The sequence below is a fragment of the Molothrus ater genome, chromosome 5 (assembly GCF_012460135.2).
Source record: "Molothrus ater isolate BHLD 08-10-18 breed brown headed cowbird chromosome 5, BPBGC_Mater_1.1, whole genome shotgun sequence".
NCBI lineage: Eukaryota > Metazoa > Chordata > Aves > Passeriformes > Icteridae > Molothrus > Molothrus ater.
The window spans coordinates 10,660,548-10,674,211 of record NC_050482.2 but is presented as its reverse complement, the minus strand read 5'-3'; the positions used below and the strand labels follow the sequence as shown (position 1 = coordinate 10,674,211).

Sequence of the window (13,664 nt, the reverse complement as noted above, 5' to 3'; positions counted from 1 at the left end):
TCCACAGTTATTTCTGGATCAGATTGTAAAGGAATGATCAAGAGTTTGCTAACCAAAATGGGGTTTGAGATATCTGTTAGAGGACCATATATACAGTGAAGGAACCAAGTGCAGAAGTAGAGTCTGTAAGCATTGTGCAAAAGAAAGTGGTAGTGACTTCTACGAGAACTCTGCTTATGGCAGGCTTGTCAAAATCCATCAATAATGAAAAGATTGCTCACTAAAGATATTATTTTTTTATAAAGTACTGAAATCTTTGACATCTTATAAGGGGGAAAGAGAAATATGATCATAAATGCTGTCCTGGACAGATGCATATATTTCTCAGTAGGGCTTTTGTTATAAACGAAGAGAAATATATAGCTCATAGAAAGAATAAGATGTGTAAAGTAGAACTATAACTTGTTTCTCCTAAGATAATCTGAAGAGCAGCATCAAGGAGGTCATATGATCTATTTCTACAAAACCATTTATCATCCAGTAATGTCTTTGCAAAATTGTTTATCCATTCAAGTATCTTCAGGAGATATGTCACCATACTTGCATGTACTGTAAGTCACTCCAACATTTATAAAACAACACTGATAGACAAGAACACCAAAAACACCCATAAATATTAAAAGAAGCTCTACAAACTTGACTATCAAGTACTTTAAAAATTGTTGTTCTTTACATTACACATTAATTACAGGCTGTCCAGAATCTTTCAACAGGAATTGTTGACTTTTCAGGGTTTTCTGTAGGTCATCATAATCTTGTGAATCCACCGGGAATAATATGAGACCCGAACGAAAATCCCAGGACGATTTCGAATGGCACATCCACGGCCAGGAACAATGACACCAATTACTATCTTCAGCCTGTTTTGTTCACAAACCAAAGGACCACCATAATCTCGCTAGGAAAAAAATAAACAGCATGAGTGTCACTTCTCAAAATGCTCCAAGACACAGCTCCCACCTGTCTGCTACTGAATGTTTTCTTTTGGGGATGACAAGGTGCACTAGGCAATAGTGTTCTTGCCATAGGACATAAACCAACTTCCAATATCTTTGTTTTTCATAACCAGAATTTATGACAAACAATGTCAGAGTTGGCCTCTGACCTTTTGTTCCTTCTGTGCAAATTAAGCTCTGTGATCCATCTTTACATGTCATTCTAATGACTTCAGACCACCAGATTTTATTCACCTCTTTCAGCTACCTGAAGCCTAATATTTTTTATGTGAGTATAAGCCAGATGAGCAGAATGTGAGTTGACAGATAAACATCTTTGTTATGACGACAGGCTTTGCATCAAACACTATCAAACACAAAGTCAGGTTAGTGTCTCTCTTTCAGTTAATCATCTTGCAAGGCCCTAGGATGAGAATCTGTATGTACTGCTAGGCAGAGAGAATAACAAACATAATAAAAAGGTAGTATTTTTTAAGCATTGTTTTGAGACCTACCTTGTTAAACTGATATTTTTTTTGTTATTTTGAATGAATGAGACACCTATACACTAGTTTATGCATTCCAGGAAAATTTGGAGTTTGACCCACTGAAATCAGAGTTAGATACAATCACATAGATCTGGGACTTGAACATAGATGCTGCAATTTCTAACCAGGCTAAAGGTAGACTGGACCCTGCAAACTTGTTGCAAAACTAGACAGCAAATTCTCATATCAGACAGTGAGTTATTGTTTAAAAAAAGGAAAGCTGACAATTAGCATTGCATTCTCTCTGGATCACCAGAGAAACAACAATGCTTGACCTTTATTTGGTTTGGGATTTTTTCTGACTGACGGCAGACTAGTTCCCACATGAACAATGAACTATGTCAGAGCCATCAGAGCTGCTCATAAAACACTTTCAGGAGTGGAGTTTCACCTGCCAATCTGATTTTGTTCCTCTGCCTGTTCTCTGCTGAGGAAAGTAGCTTCAAAGGAGAACTTAGGGAGCAGGAAACTGCTCAGTGATTAAGACTGATTGCTAATATTAATTCATTCCATTTCTTCTTGCAGGGGAAAACCAAGTGCAGGATCCCCAGCAGACTCCCATGCAGATGTTTCATTTATAAGTCTTGACAAGTATAAGACCTCATTTACAATTAAACATTTTATTTTGAAGAAATACTTTGCAACAAAAAATGATCCCATAGATTATTAATAACAAATGGAAGAGGCCTCAGCTTTATGAAGATGACCTCTTTTCCCCATGGTTTGGTAGTACCCTTGGATAGGGAAAATTTTATTACACAGTTAATATTGGTATTAGGAAATCAACAATCCTATTTCAGATAATAAATACTTAATAATGTTCATGACTTCCCTCCTTCTAGATATCCACAGTCAGATTTTCCATCAAAAAAAATATTATATCTTCCTGTAATAAATTATTTACAGCTTTTCTCCTCAGATGTCTTTTCTCCATCATCAAAAGTAGTGCTAAGCAAAACAACTGTACCAAACTACTTGATCACTGAAGTAGTTCTCCTGTCCTCATCAATATGTTGCTCAGACTCAGGAGAGCAAAATACTCCAGCCTTCTGACTCATAAAAACCTCAGTACATTTCTGGATTTTTCTCCTTCCCTCATTACTTTATCACCTCTGTTGAGTACTGAATGTTATGTATTTTGCATGCAATGCCTCATCTAAATAAGGATATAAATTTGCTCCAGCCTTTGATTTCTACTCAATCAAAACATACAGCCATTGCTACCACAGAGCCCACCTTTGTCCTTAGTATACAGAGCACAAGTTTGCCTCAGTCTAGTGAAGTGTTATAGTGTATGAGTATATATAAGATTCCTGTAAGTCTTTCAATGGTGTGGTAGTGAAATCAAAGTAATTTCTGCACTCTGACATAAAATAGAAGACTTGTAACACAAATAACTTTCCAATGCAAAAGTTTAGTGCAATGAGAATAAGTTTAAAAACCTCCAGTAATTTATTTTTGTGAAAGAAATAGTCAGGGTCCTAAAAATGTATTAGGAAATGCGATAGTTACCTCACAAGGCCCAGCACCTACGGTTTCAGCCACAGCACAGATTTCAGACTCATTCACAGTAATCTTTCCTTTGAGATATTGGTTGCATTTCTCATTTCCCAAAATAAACAGGTTTGCTACTTGGAGAAGGCCATCATAGTTAACTACTACAATTGAAAAGAAAATAAAAATTTTATTGTATTTTAGGGGAAAGAAAGTGTTTCGAGATACAGTCCACATAAACTTATTAATGTAATTTCAGTTATTTTACTTTCTCTCCAAAACTCATGTTTTTGTCTATCCCTACTGTTGTCATGCTTTTGTATTTGGATTTCTTATATTTTCTGAAAATGGGATTTGCCAGACATTTGTTTTATTTTCATGTCTGTTTAGTTCTCTGAGAATATCTGGATAAGTTTTTTAGTACTAGAATAAAGGGCTTTGTAACTGGGCTTACTCTACAGCCCACCACCAGATTGCCCAGTCATCAAAGAAATCAGAAAAAGAGCCTGAAAATGTTATCACTCCCATCAGTGGAGGGAGGATTCTGCTCCCTGCCTTAAACATGAGTTAATGTGTAACAGTGCCTGCCATGGCCTAGGGAAGGATGTGTGACTTGAAAAATACTGTAGCAGAGTGGAGTTTTTCTCAATCTGTGCTGGCTCAGCTACCCTGAATGACTTTGTGCCTGCAAGGGCAGAGCCACAGCCTTGTGCAATCTCCATTCATCAGTGTGAAGGTCAGGAAGCAGGAGCCCTGTGGAGCTTACTCTTGTTCTACATGTCGAAAGACAAGCCTGTACAAGCTGCAAAGATAAATAAAGGGTCTGGACCTGCCCATTCTCTGCACAGCCATCAAAAGAAAATGCCAAGCTTGCCCTCCACTGACTTATAATCCTGTTTTCTTAAAAAAATGGATGTAACACTTCTTCCTTCCCTGACCGGGATACTGTGAGGATTATATAAAGTAGTGCAAAAAATATAGTACAAAGTCCTTGGATGACAGATGTTATGTATTTACTGTATTACATAACTCCACAACATTGCAAATTCCTTATCAGTTGTCTTTAGCTAAGCTTTCCTGTGATGCTGTGCTCCAGCCTGATGTCCCTGTCCCCCAGACAGCCGATGCCCCCAGAGGATGGCTAATATGGACATGCTGGGAACATCAAAGGCAGTCATTTGGGAGAGGGCTGGTACAGATTAATTGCCACCCACAAAGAAATGGCAGAGTAGTGGCTACGAGGAAGACAGCCTCAGAATTCCAGCCTAGCTTCTGCTCTGCTTCCAGGACAGTGTGAGTATATTGCTGCTGCTTACTCAGGGTCTGTGGCAAAACAACATTTGAGCACAGTAAATATTGGAGTAATTATTGTCAACTGGCAGCTATTAACTTTTTATCAACACATAATTAGCCAGATATAGCATTTACTAGACTAAATAAATGTCTGTTCTCCCACATATTTGTATTTTCTTCACACAAAACTGTGTTTAATAAACATTAGAAAGGTTGCAAAGTCAAGTACTCAAAAGTTAGGAAATGCCAGACTTAGGGTTGCCTGTGCGTCCCTATTTCGCTGTTATTGTGTATATTAATAAAGTCTTTGATTACATGTTTCTGTATTAGTTTTTCCACAGGGCCCTGCTTTGTATTACAGAAAGAGACTGCTCAAGTAGATTAACAAAGACTTGTCAAAAAACCCTGTTAATATTCTTCAGAGAAATTTTGCTATTTTTTTTAACATGTGGATTAGTATTTTTCTCTAATTCACTCCTCAAAATGTTTGAATCATTTTGCCTGTCCCTGAAATAACAACAAAAAAGGAGAGACTAGTGGAAAATATTTCATGTTAAGTTGGATAAAAGGCTCAGAGATTTACAAACCAAAAAAAAAAAAACACTCTATTTTTTAACAAGAAGTGTTGGACAACCGTGGCATCAGGCCATACCCGCAGCCTCACCTATAATGACAAGAGGAAGTAAGTTGTCAACGTATTCATTTAGTTTTTAAAAATAGTTTCTTACATCCAGTGTATCCCCATCCATAAACACTGCAGCTGGTCTTCTCTGGAATGGTACATCCAGAAATGGGCAAGCGGATTATTTCTACAAAATTTGTCAATATAGCAGGTCTGAAATGAAGAAAAAAGTAAATAGATATAATGGATTTTACTTAACCTTCTGAACTGTGTTTTTAAAATTACATTAAGTCTATTATAGACCACAGCAATTTAAAACTGTGCCAATTCTTTTCCTTTCATTTTCTGTTTCTGAAGAATATGATGGATTCTTCTACCTATTTTTTGTACTACAGCTGCCAACTGTCAAAAAATTCTTGAAATGCTGTCACCACTTTTATGCAATTTAACTTGGGTTTTAATCTTAAAAGTAAGTAGTGATGGCATTTCATTTGGATATATAGGTTTATTCATATGGAGAAATTTTGAAAGCTTGTATATACGCAAGGATCTCAGCTACAATCTGGTGCTTATTCTATAAATTAAAACCATATACTAGTCCATGTGGGTACTTAGTGGGTTTTCTTTAAATCTCCCAAGAAACTTAAACATGGTTAACAGGAAGAATAATGTAGGTATGATTTCACAGGAGTGACATCTGTTTTCTGAGTAACATTGATGGACCTGCATTTCTGCATGTATCAAATAAAATTTCTTTCTCTAAAGTTGGAAGTTTACCCCATGGAGACAGCAACTGTAGTACTGGAGATAGCAGAGCAATGAACTTGCAAATCTCATTTAGGAAGAATCTCACCCAGCAGATGAAAGCGAAGAGATGTAAATTCACTATAACAGCTACTAACCTGCTAAGTTTCAGTAAGACCAAATCCGACCCTGCAGGGCCATATACCAACTGGGAGATGTTCCGGACTTGTTTGCGCTTCTCCTCTCCCTTTCCTTTGATATTATGGACTCCAAGCCAGGCTTTGTAGTCTTTCAAATCTTTGTACCTAAATGAGGCAAAGTTGGTTGTGATTTTGCTGACTGTATAATAAAATAACTAAAAAGCTCTGCTTAATATGATTATGCTGGAAGATCTTAACTAATGCTCCTTAGCAGAAATGGCTTCATGCTGCCAACTGCTATTCCAAAATCAACATCCTTGGATGTAAGGTTTTGGCCTGAAGCCATTACATAATTTTATCTTTAACTGTTACTAAAATCAATTTTTTTTATTTTTCATAACAGTATCCAAACATTCAAATCATTGGACAGTATGAACCTTTGAACTTTTTTAGATTTACCCAAGTTTTCTATTTTATTTTGTCCAGTTAAGCAGAAGCATGAGATTATTCTCATAAAAAGGCAATTGCCTAACCATGACACTTGGAAAATCTATTTATGCTTCTATGTAAAATAGTCAGGGCTATTTAGATTTACAGCAATAAAAACAGAAAATAGCAAGGTCCCACAGGCCTTTTATATCAGAAAAGCAGTGTTAAAGCCAAACAGGAGGAAAAACTGCTGCATTCAAGTTGAAGAAGCATTACGCTGATAAGTTCCTGAAAATAGATGGATTTTAATATTGCAAAGTTCCAGACTACTGTACCGAGAAGGGAAACACTGCCTTGCTGTAAGAACCCACTCTTCTTTTATCAAAGTACCACCACAGATATGCTTATTCCTGGAGAAAAAAAGAAAAGGAAAAAGATTTAAAAAAAAACAAAAAAAAACCCCACCCACTAATGTTAGTTTCTACATAGTCAAGAAGTTAAAAGAATGTTTCGTTCCCCACACGTTTGCTGGTGAAAAGCGGCAGACTGACAATATTCAAAAACTTGTCTCTGTCCCTTTGCTCCAAAGTTTCAACACTTAGAGTAACATGACTTTGCAGAGCTTTACTCCAATGTGCAAAAAACCAGAAAGAAAGACAAATTCAGTTACTCTGTTCATTTAGTGGTTTCAAAGCTGAATTTGTAATAAGACACCTAATTTAAAATTAAAAAAAAAAGGGCCAATTCTTTGTAACAAGAACTGGATTGGATTGAAACTTTCAAGCAAGTCCCCAGACTGCACCAGATGTAAACAACTTTTGGTCATTATTCATGTAAGTATTATTCAAAGCATTGACCTCAAGGTGCAGAGTTCCTATTTGATTACAACCCCTAAGAGATTTGTGTCCCCACATACTTCAGTTGGAAACAATCTGCAGTGTATGACATCCTACATGTGATTATAGAAAACCTGAAGCATAATATATCAAGTAAAATTAAAGCAATTAAGCATGACAGTTCTTTAAAAAAATTACTGTGGAATGTAGATTAATTAGTTTCTTTCCTTCTTTGTGCCTCCAAAATAACATTTATTTTCTGTAGCTCTTTGGAAAGTGAATCAGAATTGTCAGCAATTTGGGAAAAGCTTAAAATCTCACAATTTATAATTTCAAGTCACACAAATGTTCAAAGCTCTGCAAAGAACTACTGGATGGATACCAGACTATATATGGAGTTCACAGACAGCAGGATAACACAGAGCTTTGACTTTTTTTTTTAATCATATTTTGGTTGAGGAGCAAAATATCTGGTCCAAAAGGCTGGAGTATTCTAAAATGTAGGTTCTAGCTTGTTTTATTATAGAAATATCACAGTCAGGAGTATAGCTATGTTCTTCCATATTAAGTTTGTATCACTTATGGTTTTATACAGAATTTCATCATCTGCATTAGAAGATTCATTAGTACACATAGAAAGGTTAATTCTTCACTTAAATATGGGACAAATTCAGAGCTGATTCCATGAAGCAGATGAAATCCATTTAAATACACTTAAAAACATTTGATTACAGAATCTGAATTGGATATCCATGAAAATTTTATTGATCAATTTAAGATTTAGAGATGGGCTTTGTTTATCAAATATGAATAGCTTCTAAGTTTCACTGGGCCTTCACCATTCCAACACAGCAATTCCATTTTGGAGTACACAGTTAGACTTTCTTGCAGAAAGATCAAATGTCATTAAGATTTTGTTTCAGACAATATTCTATTTGCTTCCTTGGTAACAATACAAAATACAACTACATTTTTATGCCCACATGTAATACTTCAAGATAGATTTTGCTGCTGGAGTATTCCAGGAATCCCTTATTCATAAAAGGATCTGCAATCATTTAAGCACTCATGTTTCATGGAATTTTATTGCATAGCAGAAAATCCAGGTTCAACTACCCTAACAATAGCTATTTCAATTTTAGACATCCAGATGTAATTCACCTTACCTGCCTAAAAGTTCATCAAATATCAAGGCTACTTTTAAAGCAGTGCAAAGATTAACTTTTCCAGGGAAAGACTTAGCCCACCAACCTGATTATTTGGTCAAGGAATATAGTGCTCTTCTTCTAGGAGTGTCTTTCTGAACCACCCGATACACTCCCAAAGAGGTTTTGATCTGATGGATCTCATACAATGCCAAGGTTACAGGGATGGGAAGATTCCACCCCCCTACATGAACTTCTCTAGCTATGAAGAGATGTAGAGAATGTATTTTTTATCTTTTCCTTAACTTCCATTTTTCATTTAATACCTCTTTTACAACATAGTTTTAAATGAGATGATGAATAATAAGCTAATGGAATTGAGCTTCCCATTAGTCTGGCCCAGCAAACAAAGGCTTTTTTTTTAACTTTTATTTTTCATGATAGAAGAAGCAGGGCTGATGCATGAGATATATCCTGTTATAAATTAATGATTCACACTTCCAGCTGATGAGTTATGAACCAGAGTAAAGAGCATAGGAAACAGCCATTCTGTGTTCTGGCTTTTACACAGCAGCAAAGATCTGCCATAATATAATACATGTGTTATACACAAGTTGTACATGTCAGGGTCTTGTTTTACAGAATGAAAAGGATTTCCTTATAGCTCCTACTTATTTATTTTTTAATACCAAATAAATTTTAATTCCATACAATGACATAAGGGAAAGCTTTCTTTGACACAGATATAAATCCTGAATCTTATGCTTCACAAATAAATGCTTTGCCATCAAAGTGAAAATATTGATCTGAAATTCAATTCTTTTCCATCAGTCTCTAAAATAACCACTTTAATGCTGAATGTGAAGCCAGTGTTATGAAAAGGTCTGCTGTAGCTAAGTGGAAGAACAGAAGACTATGAATGCTTTGCAGGTTCACATGTATAAGTTACCTATAATGAACATATAAAGTATTTCACTGCAGAGTGAATACTGCGGCATCACCTGACATCAGAGGAATGCTAATTTTCTGCTTTTACAGAACTTAACTGCAATGTAGAAATATTCTTTTATTGTTATTATGGTCAACATTTTCTACAATTCTAAAACAAATATCCTAGTAGTTAGTTGTATTGCCCTTCTAATCGAAGTGATAGTTACCTGTACGTCAAACTAACCACCCATCCTTCGTTAGTTTGTGTTGGGATTCCATTTACAACTCTCAAATGTTTTGTTGAGGCACAAGGAATGGCAGTATCTGAAAGCAGGTCCAGAGATCACATTTTACTAAAAGCAGTGGTAGGAAACCTGCACAGTTGCAGATAAGGACCACAAGAAGGTCAATATTTATTATGTATTAACTTTCCTGTGCTAATGAAATGTATTTCTAGGCCATCAAAACTACCCCAGTGAAGCTGAGTAGGTCTATTTAAATATCCATAGAGAATATAAAATACATAAATTTAAATAGGTTTTTGAGATTTACATAGTTAAAAAGCAAACATTGAAGCTCATTACCAAATCTCACCACTGGCAAGACATGACGGTGAGAATAGATAAAGGAGTATAACAAAGCTATTCCCCATTTTTCTCTTGTAAAATTACTTTTGCTCAGTTTGCATGGTGGGTTTTTTATAACTTTACTAATTTTTATTAGTAAATAAAAATTCCCAATTGGAAAGAAATGTCTAGATTTAGAGGATAGTCATGCACTTCACAGTTCATACACAAACTTACCATCCAAGCTGGTTGTAGTAGGAGTTGTATCACCTTCACCTAGACAGACACACAAGATAGCCATAATACAAAATTAAAATACATTTAAAAATTTACTACATTTCAACACCAAATGACATATTTTTAAGTTTAATGGTTCAGAAAGTTTTAAACTTCAATGACTTCTTCAGTACACTGCAAAAGCAGTATTCAGTAACACTTAACAAGGGGGCAGAATTTTACTCCAATAGAATGAAATAAGAAAGAAACATTTTGGAGCAGGGATGTCAAGCACTTTTCTTCTTGGCTGAATTCTGAAGACATCAGGCTGCCTATCATGTTCAATTTACATGTTTCATTCAAACAAGCAAATGCTGAAAAATGAAGTTATGACTTTTATATAAGCTTTCATGAACTACAGAAATCATGTGATTAAATCTATAGAAGACTGAAAGAAATTTTCAATTCCTTAAAAAACTTTGAAAGACATTTTAGGTCCCTATCAGCAAAAACTTATTCTTATCAAAACGTGATCCCCAAAATCTGGTTCAGTACTTCCATCTAGTCTAATTAAAAAAATAGTTACAAGTTTGCTTAAACTTGTTTCTAAATGTTTACCTTCAGTGACACATACAGAGTGACCCAGCATTATGAGCTAGAGGTACAGGGGTAGCTTCTGAAAAGTTGCCCAAGGAAAATTTAAACAGTCTCCTCCAAATAGATTTCCATCATTAAGAAAATATATGTGTGAATATATAGATACACCACACACACAGAGGTATATTCATATATATAGATGCTGTTATATCCATAGTGAAATTTCTGCATGTATACACAAACGCATATATGCATGTGTATATATGGATGCATATATGTACATACATACATGTTTTCTATCTGTGTGTTTCTATGTATAACTGTATCCATGTGCATATATATTTATACAGTAGTGTAATACTAGTCCATATGAGTTACAACTGTTAAACTGGCATATTCCCACTCTGGTGTTTGATTGCAGAAATGTACTACTCCCCAGTTCTGGATGCCCTACAAATGTTTGCTGAGAATACATCTTAGGAATTCATAGATCCAAATAATGAACTCAGAATAAGTGAATAAGAAGTATATTCCTTCAGCTATTCTTCATTTATATTGACACAAATAACCTTTTGCAAAGTTTTGTTTACACTTCATATAGATGCCAAAATATCACCTGAGACTTCAAATACCACTTTTTAGAGATGCTGGAGTTTAGGCTATGAGGAAATGCAGTAGATTGCCTCCAGGAATGAGTGTAACATTATCCTTAACCTCTAGAGATCACAGACATGAATTCAAAAGCCTGATTTACCATTTAAGTGTTCTCCCAGGACATGCCGCAGAATAACTTAGAAATAAGAGTTGAAGAGAAAGATTTTGAACATAAATGTGAATTACACATTTTTCAGCATAAAACTATCTTTTTCTACATGTCATCAGTTTATTGCTGAATTCCCTAGGATTCTTAATTCTGTTTATTTAAGCTATTTAGATTTAAACATTCAGCTTTGGAGGCATGATTTTCCTAATTCTTGCCAGGAATTAAATCATCCCATAAACATCCGAAAGCAGAATCTAATCTCTATAGCACATATACACTTCAGCATATATATAGTGAGTTATCCTTATGTTACAAAGACAGATCACACAAAGAGTCTCTGAAGCCTGTAGCCCAGAAGATAACTCTGCCTGGGTTTCTTGAGGCCACAGCCAGCATTCTGACCGCTAGACAATTCTTTGTCTCCGTCCAGCCCTCATTCAATAGCTAGATCTGTTGGAAAATGTTTGACCATCTGTAATAGCCCCTTTGTGCTCCTGCTGCATAAATAAGTCTTGAAATCTCCAAGCTGGTCAAGGAAAAGAACCCCTTGTTCATATATTGCACAAGCAGCTTCTGTCTGCTCCTTCTCAGTCACGCACAATTGACTCTTGATAGAATCACACATTTTCTGCAGCCACAAGTGACAATAGGAAGGTGTGCACAGGCCTGTGACACAGTGGCTTCACTGGGACTGCACAGCTGATAGTGCCAGCAGCGTGCCGAGTACTCACATCGAGAAATAGGGCAGTAATCCCAGGGCACAAGAGGATCATCTGTGTAACACCAGGGACCGTGAAAATCATCATCTGGATTGCGGCAATAGTTTTTCTTCAGTTTACTAACATCTGGTTCTCTGAATATTTGTATATGCCTACAGGGAAAAAAAAAATAATTCTAAGTGTTGAAAAGCTTTATACTATAGCCCAAATTTTCAAAGGTTAAATGTTGCTTTGCTCCGCATTGTATTATTAGCTGATTGAGAAGCCTACAGGTCAGGGTTTAGGTCTGGTTGAAATCAAAGGGAAGATGAGACCCAAATATCTTCTGGATCTGTGTCCAACTTTCCTCTGGTTGGTATTTTAAGCACTGTGTCCACTGGAAAGCTGGGAGTCTTCTAGATCTCCCACTGAAGCTAAAATCTCTAGATATCCTCAGGAGGGATCATTACACTGATTAAAAGAGTGCCTGTGATGCCCGCAGAAAATCTGCAGGCTCCTTTGGGGACCACAGGTTTCTTCTCCTGCAGGTTAACAGCACAAGGGAGCATTGAATCTACAAAGCTGAATCAACGGCAAAAGAAAGACAAACTAAGAAAGCAAGCAAGGATGAGCAGCAGGCAAGAAGAAGATGAATGGCTCAGACAAACCACAGTGATAGGTCATCTAAGCTGCAAGCCTACTGTGAAGCACTGTGGAGGTGAAATTTTGAGGCCAAAATCTGAAGTAGAGGAAGAAGTTTATTTCTGGCTTGTCAGATACAAGGATACAGGCTTCTTTAGTTACAGCTGTACTGCTTCTTCAGTTCACAACCAACCACTCATGCTGCCTCTAGAAGACTCAAAAACAGAGAAACTGTTGGAGTGAGACAGATAACTCCTCAAAGGAGTTCCCAGATGGAAAATGGGTGGTAGTAGAAAAGAAAGGCTGATCTGTGCTCTATTAGATCAATACAATTTCATCAAGCATCCAGTGGGTTTATACTGCCTCAGTCATAGCAAACTAAGACTTATCATGCTTCTCAGGCAGCTTGAGCCTAAACCTCTGCTTCCCTTCCCTGAGCAGCACAGTGAATATGCATCCTCTCTCTCCCCATCTCTGGGAAGAAACACATGTAGTCCAGCTGATGATACCAGACAGGGCCACTGAAATCTGCCTTTTGCAATTCAGCTTCCCTAAAGGCTGACTTCCTGACCTTCACAGTCCTCCCAAAGGACAATGGCTTGTATGTTCAGCACTGTGGCTCTACAGCAAGTATCAAAGCTAATATTGACACATTTGCATCAGCTTGAGAAACTAAAGGAAAATGAAGGAGAAACTATTTTCATCACAGACACATATCACACTGTGCATGATATCTCATACACAGCAAAACATTTTATGAATCCCTTATGTTATATGTAGTCCTGATAATTCATTTTACTTCAACAAATAATTAATTTGACATTTCTACTACTTGAATATGAAGCCAAAGTAATTATAAACTACAGACATTGCAGGTCTTTTTCTTGGCATTTGATGTCAGTATCACTAGATTGTAGCCTAAAGAGTCAATTTCAGGCTGCAAGGGACATTAGGTGGTTTCAAGTCCAATCTCCTCCTTGAAGCAGCATGAGCTATGAGATGAGGCTAATGAGACAACCATTTCCTCTTATTTCTGATATCGCCTCATTGTAGCAAACTTTCAAGG

The 13,664-nt window shown here is 36.4% G+C and overlaps 1 protein-coding gene across 1 annotated transcript in view; it reads right to left on the bottom strand.

Moving 5' to 3' along the window:
- Positions 1–648: 648 nt before the first annotated feature.
- HGF (hepatocyte growth factor) overlaps positions 649–13,664 on the bottom strand; it is a 53,574-nt gene continuing 40,558 nt past the window's right edge. The window contains exons 11-18 of the mRNA XM_036400901.1: positions 11,990–12,129; positions 9,920–9,958; positions 9,344–9,440; positions 6,541–6,615; positions 5,795–5,941; positions 4,999–5,105; positions 2,996–3,141; positions 649–898 (exon numbers count right to left, since the gene is read on the bottom strand). Coding sequence (XP_036256794.1) covers positions 728–898; positions 2,996–3,141; positions 4,999–5,105; positions 5,795–5,941; positions 6,541–6,615; positions 9,344–9,440; positions 9,920–9,958; positions 11,990–12,129 — 922 coding nt within the window. The 3' untranslated portion in view covers positions 649–727. The remainder of the gene's footprint in view (positions 899–2,995; positions 3,142–4,998; positions 5,106–5,794; positions 5,942–6,540; positions 6,616–9,343; positions 9,441–9,919; positions 9,959–11,989; positions 12,130–13,664) is intronic.